The sequence below is a fragment of the Mesoplodon mirus genome, assembly GCF_964341445.2.
Source record: "Mesoplodon mirus genome assembly, chromosome: 15".
NCBI classification, from domain to species: Eukaryota; Metazoa; Chordata; class Mammalia; order Artiodactyla; family Ziphiidae; genus Mesoplodon; species Mesoplodon mirus.
Genome location: NC_138991.1, coordinates 8083376 through 8095938, shown reverse-complemented (window position 1 = coordinate 8095938; position 12563 = coordinate 8083376). Strand labels below are relative to the sequence as shown.

General features: G+C 42.7%; 1 protein-coding gene across 2 annotated transcripts; it reads left to right on the top strand.

Annotated features, from left to right (window-relative positions):
- Positions 1–1232: 1232 nt before the first annotated feature.
- On the top strand, positions 1233–10865 carry PFDN4 (prefoldin subunit 4). 2 transcript variants are annotated; one of them, XM_082643498.1, is made up of 4 exons: positions 1233–1470; positions 7473–7580; positions 8435–8575; positions 10447–10865. In XM_082643498.1, exons 1-4 carry the CDS (start codon positions 1447–1449, stop codon positions 10576–10578), a joined length of 405 nt encoding a protein of 134 aa, XP_082499624.1. In that variant the 5' UTR covers positions 1233–1446; the 3' UTR covers positions 10579–10865. The 2 variants fall into 2 exon arrangements, with proteins under 2 accessions (XP_082499624.1, XP_082499623.1); XM_082643497.1 differs by lacking the exon at positions 1233–1470 and adding an exon at positions 2188–2235.
- The last annotated feature ends 1698 nt before the right edge of the window (positions 10866–12563 follow it).

Sequence of the window (12563 nt, the reverse complement as noted above, 5' to 3'; positions counted from 1 at the left end):
AAAGAGCCCCTCGGGACCACTCCCTTCTGTTCTTTGTCTCGGCACCTCATTTGTTTCCCCCGTCAGGTGCTTGGCACCATTTGTAATGATTTTGCCCGTTTGTGTTCTATCTCCCCCTCCACTGTCTGTTTCTGCAGTGCCTTTAAATTTAGCTAGTTAGTGATCTTTTAAATGAACGAGTGTCACTGATGGAGATTCCACTCTAGGCCAGATCCTGTGAAAAGATCCAACCCTGAAAAAAAACATCGTCGTTCAACAAATATATATTGAGCACACATGAGCTGAGCACAGCGAAGACCTAATGCAAAGGGCTTGGATTCTGGAGCTGGGACCCTGACGGAGCAGGCCATGCCACGTGGGGCTAAGGGCTGTGGCAGAGAAGGCAGGGTGTGCTTGCTATAAGGCCCCCTTATCCTCACTTCCCGAAGAGGAAATTGGGACTTCGAGAAAGGAGGCTTGTCCAGAGCAATTCTCAAACCCCTGGGGTCCCTGAGATCTATTCAGGGGATCCCCGAGGGCCTCCTTTTTCCAACGACATACCTACGTGAGATCAGATTTTCTTCATATATAGCAATTAAACAACATATTGCAAGAGATTGAACGCAGAAGCAGGTATGAGAATCCAAACTTCCATTAAGCCAGACATTACAGAGATTTGTAAGAATGTAAAACTGCCATTCTTCTCAATATTTTTTTTTTTTGGTCTTGGAAAATATGGTTATCTTTAATTTTAAAATGTTGCTTACAATAACATGAAATAGATTTTAAAATTATTTTAAATTAATAAATACACTCAAAAATTCTGCTTCTAATATGATAAATGTTGAAGAATATAGGACAGAAATTCTTCAGGGTCCTCAAAAAATTTTAAGAGTGTAAAGGGATCCTGAGACCAAAAAAAACTAAGAATCGGGAGGCACATGTGTCAGAGTATACAGTAATTGCTGAATAATATTGTTGAAAAAAATTAACTACTAGGAGTACTTCCTCCTTTTTATCATCTGAATTATCAGGGCACATACATCTCTCACGCTATTGCCAAGGTCATTCGTTCTTAGCTCTTTTTTTAGGGAGGTGTATTTCTTCCACGGTTCGTGGGATGGATGGAAAGGAACGGCCCTTCCGCCCGGTCGCGGCCCCGCCGCGCTGAGCGCCCCCTGCTGCCCGCTGCTGGAGCTGCGGCCGCTCGCCACACCCACCCCGGTTTCTGTCGGCCCACAGGGAGTCGCCTGTCCCTTTAATTGGCACGTACCAAGTCTTTCCAGGTTACATGTCCTCCCCGAGTCCCAGACCTTAGAAATCACTGATCGAAGATCCAGTCGGAGGGAAAGTAGAGACCACTTTGTGTCTGGCGGGAGTCCTGCGTCGTCGGGGAGCGAGGGAGGGCGCGGGGCCGAGGCACACCTTAGCGGCCCTCCCCGCCTCGGGCCGTAGTCCAGTCCCAAGATGGCGGCCACCATGAAGAAGGCGGTGAGTGGGGCGTCCGGGGTGCGGGATGCTCGGCCGGCGGGCGGGGGTCGGCCGCGGGGGGTCGGCCGCGGGGTGCTGGGGGCGCGCAGCTCTGAAGCCCGGCGCGGGGCTCGGGGCCGAGACTCCCGACCCTGAGGGCGGCCCCGGGGCGAGGCCTGCCCGCGCCCGGCGTCTTGGGGTCTTTCTGGGCCCCCAGCCAGCCGTGGGGGCACCCCGGCTGGGACCCTTAGAGGACTCTGGGTCGCCTCTGGCGGTGCTGAGGATGATCCTGGAGAGTCTGAGGATCCCGCTGCCCGGACCTAGTCCTTGGGGTGTGGGAAGCCTAAGGGTCCGGTTGACTGCGGCTGGCCATAACGCAGGTGCTTTACTTGGGTCGTCACGTTTAACCCTTACAAGTTCACAAGGGTGGGCGCTCTGGTACCCTTCTTTGCAGGCAAGGAAGCTGAGGCCCAGAGAGGTGGAGTCATCTGCCCAAGGTCACGCAGCCGTAAGGAGCAGAGCAGGAACCCGCATCCCCGGATTATCTGGCCCCTGAGCCGCTCAACTGTACACTTGGTGCCCCTGCGCCCTCCAGGCTAAAACCATCTGTTATTGAGGATAGACGATGGGCCGCGGCCCAGAAGCCGTCCGTTTATTATTATCTCGGATCCTTCCAGCAATTTAGCAAGGGCACGTTTTCCCCCCACTTTACAGACGGAGAAACTTAGAGCGGTGAGCGGCTTCAAAATGACTCAGCTAATAAGCAGAGGTGGAGTGCAGACTCAGGTGTTATTTTGTTTTTCCCAAAGCGCACCTTTTATCCTACTAAGCAAGCAGAACGCGTCTTCAGGGCTTATAGTTCGTTAAGTCTACCCAGATGCTTAAAGAAATCTAGATAGAAAGAAAATAAAATGGAGAGGGGCAAAGAAATAATAACATCTGATATTTATTGAGGCTTTACTGTGTGCTGGGCACCGTTTTAAGCACATTGTATACATTGTTTATTTTAATCTTACACTCCTTTAAGGGTGATGCTATGTTTAACCTTATTGTACAGATGAGGAAACTGAAGCACAGAGGCAAAATTAGGATTTAGATAAATAAACATAGATGTTCTGCCTCCAGAGCCTGTGTTTTTAACGTCCATGCTGTCTGATGAGAGCCTCCTAGCTGAAAGGATTTGCTCTGTAGGTCTTGTGTGTGTTTCTTTTCATTCCACTTCTAAGACCACATGGGAATGTGCTTCCATTGCTTTCCTGCTCAAGGGCACCTCATAGTCTAAGCCCTCCTGCTCTTGCTGTAGGGTGACCAATCCATCCAGGTTTGCCTGAGATGGAGGGAGTGCTAAAACTGGGAAAGCCCCAGGCAACCCGGGGTGAGTTGCTCATCCTACTGGTCTGTCATCCACGAATTCTTATCAGATACCAGAGTAGGGTTTAGGGCCATGATGATTCAGACAGAAACTATGTGAGATTCACTTGGCCTCTGTTTTGTTTTTATATTGGGCCCTCTGTCAGGTATGGCCTTTAACTCCATGGAAGATACTAGTTGTGGTTCACCCTCATTCGACAGATGTAGAAACTAAAGTACAGAGAGATGGAGTAAACGTTGAGGAAATGGTGGAAGAATGGTTTGAACCCTGGGCTTGATCGCAAAATTCTTGATCAACATTTTTTCCAACACTTTTTCCTTTCATTCATTTAACAAACTTTTTGAGTATGGTCTATGGCACAGTTTCAGTTTTAGGTGATCGACATAAGAATGTGAACAATAATGAAGTTTTTATCCCCTTGTCCTTACAGCATTGTAGAACTTACACTCTTGGGGAAAGGCAGGCGTTAATCAATAGTCTCACAGAAAACTGTAAAATTTGCAACTCCGATAAGAACTATGGAAGAAAGGGGCTTGTGAAATGAAGGCTGGAGTAAGGTCTGCTTTGAGGTCAGAGAAGGCTTTCCTGAGAAGGTGTGATCTGTAGGATTCCATGCGGAGCAGAAGAGAAAGTTGGAGGACCTCCTGCAAAGGCCCTGCGTGCATTCAATAAAAGGATGGCCAGGATGGCAGAGAACCGGGGCGGGGGACAGGCTGAACCACGGTGGTAACATAACTTATAGAGGGGTAGGTGGCGGCCAAAACATAAGATTTTCTTCTTTATCTTAATGAGACTCATAGATGCAACATCGTCCTGTAGGTGTTTCCAGTGCTGTGGACAATTTCTGATAGGTTAGCGACGTGCCTCTTTGCCGACTGTAAGAGAAAACAGAGGCATGCCGATGTGTGAGAGTGAAATATCACAGGATAGCCCTTGGAGTTTAAGAAAAATGGTTTGCAGTCTGGAGTGCTTTATAACCCATTGCCTCCCAGTGGGTCATGACTTTTTCTGGTGAGAAGTGAAGATGAGATGATTCAGTCGTGTCATCTCCAGAGTTCTGCTTTCTCAGACCTGGTTCTTGGCCATGAAAGGTACTGCAGTCCGATTTCTGTTTATCGTCCTGAGTACAAATGACTCTTCCTCAGAGAAGCCACCTTTGGCCTTCCCTTCACTCCCCGGCCCCTCAACACTTCCACCCCCTAAACTATTTTGCTTTCACTGTCACATGTATCACCATCTAGCAGAAACGCTTACTTTTTGCACACCTCTTCCACTAGAATATAAGCGTGCCAGTATTCTTGAGGTGAGGACTCATGAATACCCTCCTTTCACAGTGCCTCGTACATACGAAACACTAAGTAATTATTAAATGAATGACTGTTCACAGGGAAGGTGAATAAAAATACAAAGCAAAGTTTTATATTGTAGAAACTGGGTAGATACCTTTAAAAAACAAAAATAAAAGCAGACTACAATTAGCCGGAACTTCCTCCTAGGTCTTTAGAACCTGAGGGACCCTGGTGTGGGTCCAGATTGTGCTGGTGAAACCCAAAGTCAGTGTGGGCATGACTGAGGGTGGGTCGCTTTCCTCCCAGGATCCCGTGAGAGGCTGATGCTCCAGATAAGTGTACAGTCATAGTGCAGGGAATTTTAACTTTCACCTTGAATCTTGGGCAGTCATATTTCTCTTAAGCCTAGCAGAATTTTCTTGTGGGTCTGGGTCTGTTCTTCTTTGTAATGATTTTTGGTAAACGTTATTCAGGAAGTGAAGCACTTAGCTGTCGTTTATTGAAAGGCGACTCCATCTCCAGGCCCTAAGCTAGGTGCTCATTTTATCCCCTCTGCAAGGTGGGAATAGCTTCCCCGTTTTACAGATGACAAACCTGAGGTGGCTCCAGAGAACTGAACAATTTGCCTAAGGTTCCTGCTTCCTTGGATTTGAATCCACTCTTACTGTTTCCACCACTCTGGTACTACTAAGTAACTCCTTCCTCCTTGAGTTATTTTGGCTTCGCGAGCGGTACTAACTACATCTGGCTTCTCTCCTAACCTTCGGGGGCGTGGGTCCCTTTAAGAATCTGATGAAAGCCACGAAGACCCTTCCAGAATAATGCACATAAAATACACAGCATTTTGCGTAGTTTCGGGGGTAAATGCACCTCTGACAGTCGGTGCACTCCCTCCCTGCCAAATGGAGCTTCCAGCAACATAGGAGTATTCTAGATCAGTGAGATTAAAACGGAAGCCACCGCTGTAATCAGGCAGGGTGCTGACTTCTCATTTTCCACAGTAAACAGCCCTCCCCTAGGTGGCACGCGGTTTAACCAGTGCGTGTGTTTGCCTCACACCCCAACTTGAGCCCTTAACCCCAGGGAGAAAACCACCATTAAGGAAATGAACTCCAGGGTCCAGCGTGTGCTGGGGGCTGCCATTTGGCGAGGCTACAGCAGGAAGCGCTTGCGTTGGAAAGGTAGAAGGCAGGTGGCCAGACTCTCCACAACTTTTCAAAAACCCTGTGTCGGTGAGTCTGATGGAACATGATTTAGATTCAAATTCGGAAACAATGGATTAAGCCCCAGTGGTGTTTCAGCCCTGTGCTGGGTGCTTTCATGGGGATTACCCCGATAAAGCCTCACCATGACAAGTGCATCTGTAAATACATATTCAGGCTTTCAAGGACTCAATATTTGAATTCTGCAGGAGAAGAACTCTAGAATTCTGTATTGGCTTAGAGAGTTGAGACTTCTTGTGCAGGCAAATGACTTGAATGGCAACATATCTGCATATGGACTTTGCTTTGGCTTCTGTAGCATAGCTCAGTGTTTCCCAACTTCCATATTTGTAAAAATTGTGCACCAGGGTGAACATTCAAAGCTATACGTATATCCCAATGTAAAGGATTTTTTTTCAAGATATCTGCTGGGTGTCTGATGATGGGGCTGATGCGTGTTTATTGGGTGAGGAGAGCCTGGGTCAGAGGAAGGCTGAATTCTAGGTGTCTGCATTTATATTCTGATCACCAAGCTCCACACTGCTTGAGACAACAGGTTGCCTCAAATAAAGGAAATAAAAGTCAATTGTCATGAGAGACCGGGTGAAAGGATGGGGTGTGGTTATTGTGAACCATTACTGTTATTGGCAAAAGAGCCCTAAATAGTCCTTGTTGAAGCTATATCTGTCTCTTTCCTGCTTTAACTTATCATCAAGTGCCCTTGTTCCTCTTTTATAAATGAGGGGAAACTCTAAGGAAGTCTGTTATTTTAAAAAAATGTTTAAAAAATATATAGTCCCTTATTAATCAACTATATTCCAAAAAAAAAAAGAAAAGGGGAAGGAACCAAAAAAAAAAAAAAAAGTCCCCCTTTGAGAATCTGATTAAAACCAAGGACTTCCTGCTCCTCTTCTGATATGCATGATTGCGTGTATAAACACACACATGCGCGCACACACACACACACACATTTGCCTTTAATTTCCAAGAGCTCATGGACCTGTCTGGACTCTGGAGCCAGATTACCTGGGTTGAAACCGAGCTTTACCACTTATTTGCTATGTGGCTTTGGGCAAATTATTTAACCTCTCTGTGCCATGCTTTCTCCATCGGTAGAACAGTGGTACTAATGATCCGACTTAATAAGACTGATTGGAGGATTAGCAGAGATAATAAACTACTTAGAAAGTTCTTGGTACATAATAAATGCTCAGTAAATGTTAGCTGTTATTTATATGGCTTCATAGATACTTTGTCATCTAAGTAGTCTAATTTTATTTACAAATTTAATCACATAGTTTAAAAATATTCAATTTTTATCATTTTACAGTGAATTACACCTTATTCATAATTAAGACACATAAACAAGTTCTGCATTAAACATAATTTTTAATGTGTGTGTGTGGAATATAGTCACTGAAATGCATAGTGACCCTCAAGCCAGTCTATCAGTTAGATTAAAAATTATAGAAACAGACTTCTGATAGCCTCAATAAACTTAAGCAAGTTTTAACTCTGAGAGAATAAACTAGTCTGAGGCATTTACCAAAATTAATTATCACATCACTTTTGTTCCCTGGGCTATCTTAAAAAATTCTGCTCTAGGCCAAAAGTTGACTGACTTGATTCAGGACTTACTCTTTTTTTTTTTTCCATGGGTTTTTATTTTGTGCCATACAGCTCAAAAGAGTTTGAATTGAGTTATATTTATCTCCAGAAATGGGTACACTCCTGTTCTTGTCACTTAGTTATTACAAAGCCTGCAGTCCCTGGAGAGTTTCTCTCAAGATTTCTTCCCTGTTTCTGATTTTCTGGTACAACCCTCAGCTGTGGAGCCTGGTGGAAAATAGTTTTAAAGGTAGTGCAGTTTTGCTCTGTGTCGATTCAGGACTTATTCTTAATTGTTATTTATATTTGAAGTGTTTTTGCACCTTAGGCATTACTCCATAGCATATCAGAAGAGGTTATAGATTTATGAACAAATCTTAAGCTTGTGGAGCAGAAACTTAGTAAGGCCTGTGTTTGTGATACTCTGTACCTCTTGTGATTCTGGACTCTGAGGGCAAGTAGTTTATTGGGCTATTTCAGAGTTATATTAAAAGCTAACCTATAACTTCTCCATTAAAATTAACTCTACAAAAAAAGTATATGTTTTTTCAGGCTGCAGAAGATGTCAACGTTACTTTTGAAGATCAACAAAAGATAAACAAATTTGCACGGAATACGAGTAGAATCACAGAGCTGAAGGAAGAAATAGAAGTAAAAAAGGTATTGAAACTACGGATCTTATTTAAGAAAAATAAAAGTTCCTTATGCTATGGCTTTTTAAAACTAAATTCAGTTATATGTGATTATATCTGTCTGGGCTCTTTGTTGTAGGTGACAAGTTAGTTAGTTAGTTTGAGTTAGTAAGTTAGTTAAGTTAGTTTAAGAAGGAGGGCGTTGTTTAAGGGAGGTGAGATAGCATACAGATTGTTAAGGGGTGTGACCCTCGGCCGAGGGTCTAGGAGCAGGTCCCAGAACCAGAGAACTTGGCTGGTGATGGAGCTGCTGTTGTCGCCACTGATCGCAGAGCCAGCTGCCCCCTCCACCATGGGGACACTGCCCCTCAGTCCTCGGAACACTGGGCTGCTGCCGTGCCCAAGCCTGTGTGTCAGAGGCTTGTGCCCAGCCTCTTCTCATGCAGCTCTCCTGGGTTGAAGTCCACTTCAGGTGTCTTTGATTAGTGGAATTTATGTTATTATTTGCTTTCATCCTATCACCAAGCAAAGCTGAGAAATGCAGGTTTGTGTTTGTCTTCGTGTTTTTATTCTCCTATAAGAAGGCAGAAATCACAAGGTGGGAAACAAAGTAGGAGACATTTTGAGTGGCCATGGATACCTCCACTGTCCACCACAGGGGGCTTATAGCAATCTGGAACTATCTAAAGGACAGTGTGTTAGTGAGCTACGTGCTTCCTTATGAAATGCTATCTAAAAATGTAAGAAACTTATTTTAATGTGATGATACCTGTGTGAAAGAATCCCTCAAAGAGTTGAGGTTCCCAAATTAAAATTGGCTTTTAGCCTCTATTAGGGAATTTTGAATATATTCTTCATTGCCGTTCACTCTTGTATTTACAGAAACAACTCCAGAATTTAGAAGATGCTTGTGAGGATATCATGCTTGCAGACGACGACTGCTTAATGATACCTTATCAGATTGGTGATGTTTTCATTAGCCATTCTCAAGAAGAAACACAAGACATGTTAGAAGAAGCAAAGGTATGTTGGAGTCTCTCCCTGGGTGATGAAGTCTAAGTCTTAAATTAGGATTTATGTCATTATAAAGAATGTGTAATTTTAGGTGTAGGGAAAATAAGGGATGATAGATAATATTTCATGCATTCTTACATGCATTCTTACAATGTCCCAGGCCTGCTCTGAATGTTTTGTAAGCATGATTTTGTTTAATCCTAACGATGACTCTATGGGATAATACTGGGAATCCCAATTGAGAGTTGAAGAAGAATAGAGGCTTAGAGAGATTATGGGACTTCCTCAAAGTGACAAAGGGAATGCTCTTTGCCTCCAGAACCTGTGTTCTAAGTTAATAGTATTTAGAAAGTACAGAATATTATAAGGTAGAAAAGTCACCCGTAATCCCACTACCCAGAGATAATCATCCATAATAAACATTTTCATGTATTTCTTTTATGTTCTCTCTTCCTCTTTCTCTGTGTATTTTTGCTTCACGTTTTGGTCACTTAATGTCCTAGTTGGGTAATATCTTGTTCCATTTAATGTTCATTTATCCAGCAGATCTTCACTGGGAGCCTGTTCTAGGCCAGCTACACGTGCTTTAAAAACATCAATTTTGATGACTGTTTAATGTCATGTTGGTGGACATTGATTCAGCCCACTGTCCTCCTGTTGTTATGTTAATTTGTTTTCGCTGTTTTCCTATAGGAATATTGTGGTGAGCATTCTTAAACCTAAACCTTTGTTCACATGTAGGAAGTTCTTTTAAGGAAATAATCAGAGAAGTGTAATTCCTGGGTGAGAGTATGGATTCATTGACAACATTTGGGCTTGTTAAAAATTCAGATTATTGAGCCCAACCCCAATAATTTCTAATTCAGGAGGCCTGGAGTGGAGCCCTGGAATTCATATTTCTCACAAGCTTCCAGGTGATCTGGGGGCCACCCTTTGAGAACCACTGGCCAGATTTCTAAAATAAGAACATTGTCAATACTAGGCATTCTTCTTTTGTTCCTGATATTAATGGGTACATATATTATTTGTGTGATTCCATTTTTTTCTTTGTCATGTTTAGGAAAAATCCTTTCGATCCTGGCCAGGAAGGAATTTCTGACATTCCACGCATTTCATGTGGCAAAGCTGCTCTTTCATAAATGAGGCTCTCATTACTGCTCTTTCAAAGCCTAGCTCCAGGGGCCTCGTAGTTAGGGAAATTTCTGCCAGGTTGTTTGTTTGTTTTGCGGTATGTGGGCCTCTCACTGTTGTGGCCTCTCCCGTTGTGGAGCACAGGCTCTGGACGCGCAGGCTCAGCGGCCATGGCTCACGGGCCCAGCCGCTCTGCGGCATGTGGGATCTTCCCAGACCGGGGCACGAACCCGTGTCCCCTGCATCGGCAGGCGGACTCTCAACCACTGCGCCACCAGGGAAGCCCTCTGCCAGGTTTTGACAATAAGTTGTTACTTTTAATTATTGGTGAGTGTGTGAATTTTTATCATTTCCTCTAGTTCCATAGTTATTTTTGTGGGAAGTTGGAAAAGGCTGTGTCAGAAGCCAGGCCCGTGGTAAACTGTTTACCCTAAATGTTTGAATGTCATTTTTTCTTTATTAGGATATGATAATTTAGGAATTAATTTTCTTTTATTTTATTCTGTTTTTTAAGTCAGCGAAAACTGAGAAAAGCTTGATTTATTCTATAATAAGCAAATACAGATCATGAATGAAAAATGCTCCACATTCAGACTTTTGGTTTAGATTTAATTATCAGTGTTATTTAGCTGCCTGTCTAAGTTTAGAAAGTTTTTGACCTAAAATTCTTCCCAAATATTATTTCATCCACAGATGCTCAGGAATCATCCAATTGAATAGAATTAATTTAAACTAATTTTTTTTTCCAGAAAAATTTGCAAGAAGAAATTGATGCCTTAGAATCCAGAGTGGAATCAATTCAGCGGGTGTTAGCAGATTTGAAAGTTCAGTTATATGCAAAATTTGGGAGTAACATAAACCTTGAAGCTGATGAAAGTTAAACATTTTATAATACTTTTTTTAATTTGTTTAATAAACTTGAATATTGTTTAAAATGATAATTTCCCTTCTTCAAATGATATGGAAAGCAAAACTTTTTTTAAAATTTTCATTTATTTAATGGAAACGCCTATTTTCACATGTCTTGCTTATTTATTTTATATTTTTAAAAGAAGACAGTATTCATCTATGTATTTTGCATAACAATTATATCAAGTGTAGGGGCTTTATGTCATGTTATTAAAATCAGTTAAGCAATCGTTTACGTTTCTATATTATCATTTAGAATATTTGTGCAATTTTTATTATAAGAAAATTTAACAGTTAACATGTGTCATGTTGTTTATCTGCTATGTCTATTTCAGTTGCCACTTAGAGATGGTAAAACCACTACAGAAAGATCCGGTCCTACATCTGTCTACTTTTACTCACTTCACAACTAAAACTTTGTCATATACTAAAACATATGTATATATTTTCTTTAAATATGTGTAGTATATATTACATCTAAGCATATGTATTTCACATATAGATCTTGGTTTAAGAGTCCAGATGATGCTGAGACAAGTGAGGCATGTTGAACTTCATACACAGAGCAGAACAACAGAGATATACCAATAGAAAGAGATGTTTGGGTTTTTTTTTTAATTATAAGTTTTAGATTTTATTTTAGTGCTTTGTAATTAACTGGGGTTTGTATTGATAATGATGTGGAAGTTAAGCAGCTGTGTGTTTAAAAATAAGGCTTTTTTCCTTAAAGAGTACATTTACTCCCTACTGCCCCTGCAAAAGATAACCGTTTTGGGATTTAGAAGACCTAATTGTATTAACTTTCCAGCAGGTGGCACTGATATGCCAAAATACCAATGGAGGAATCATAATGCCCAAGTGAGGATACTTCCCGGATTAAATGCCCATAGTTTTAGAGGAAATGTCATTTTTTTCACTTTCAAGGCTAAGCATTGCATATGTATCTTTTTGGTTAAACGTTTAGAAACAATTCAGGCTTAAAGGTAGAATATATAATTCTAAAATTCTTCACGACTTAAAGTTTTTTTGCGGTATGTGGGCCTCTCACTGTTGTGGCCTCTCCCGTTGCGGAGCACAGGCTCCGGATGCGCAGGCTCAGCGGCCATGGCTTCACGGGCCTAGCCGCTCTGCGGCATGTGGGATCTTCCCGGCCCGGGGCATGAACCTGTGTACCCTGCATCAGCAGGCGGACTCTCAACCACTGCGCCACCAGGGAAGCCCAAGGCAAACGTTTAAATTGCTGCAAATTTTCCAAAAGAGTGATATTCAAATTCTAGAAAATGACGTTTAGAAGGATATGTTTTCTTCTGTGCATTTGGTTAGAAGTGTGAGACTGGGGAAGTGTATTGTAGCAGGAAATAGATAACACCCTCAAATTAGAAAAGTTGGAGAAAATTTGAGCCAGGATTCCAAAGGTGGAGGGTAGCCACTAGGAGTGTCTCGTACCCACAGAGGCTGGCGGGGAGGGAGCAGCCACCCCCTTCACTCTGGAGCCCAGGGAAGGGCTGCCTTCATTTGAAGAGGGGCACAGCCAGCCAGGGACATCCCTGCAGTGACAGAGCCAGGGGACTGGACACCCTGACCTCATTCTCCCTCCAAAACCCAGCTGGTTTCCACCATTGGCCAAACCCATTGGGAATCCAGAGGTAGTCCGTAGAAGTCGGTCTTTTGCGGGGCCTGGGGGAGGTGAATGGATGGATCTGGAGGGCCAGTTGGAAGATCCAGCAGAGGCTGGCTAAAATTGAACCTTTTAGAAATGTTAGCAATGAAGGCTCATCTGACCAATGTGCCAGAAACTGAGTTGTGTAAACTGGCTAGGACTGAAAATTTTGTAACCATGTTAGCGAATAAGCCTAATACAAAAAAAAACAAACATCTAATGGGAGGGAGGGGGATACATTATTGCTAACTTTATACCTTTTTTTTTAAAGTGTACCTGTGAAGTAAACTTACGAAG

Coding starts and splice junctions, on each gene's coding strand:
- PFDN4 (XM_082643497.1), top strand. CDS start 2,197: ATGACTCAGCTAATAAGCAGAGGTGGAGTGCAGACTCAG. Junction 2,236..7,472: donor GAGGTGGAGTGCAGACTCAG/GTGTTATTTTGT, acceptor ATGTTTTTTCAG/GCTGCAGAAGATGTCAACGT. Junction 8,576..10,446: donor ACATGTTAGAAGAAGCAAAG/GTATGTTGGAGT, acceptor TTTTTTTTCCAG/AAAAATTTGCAAGAAGAAAT.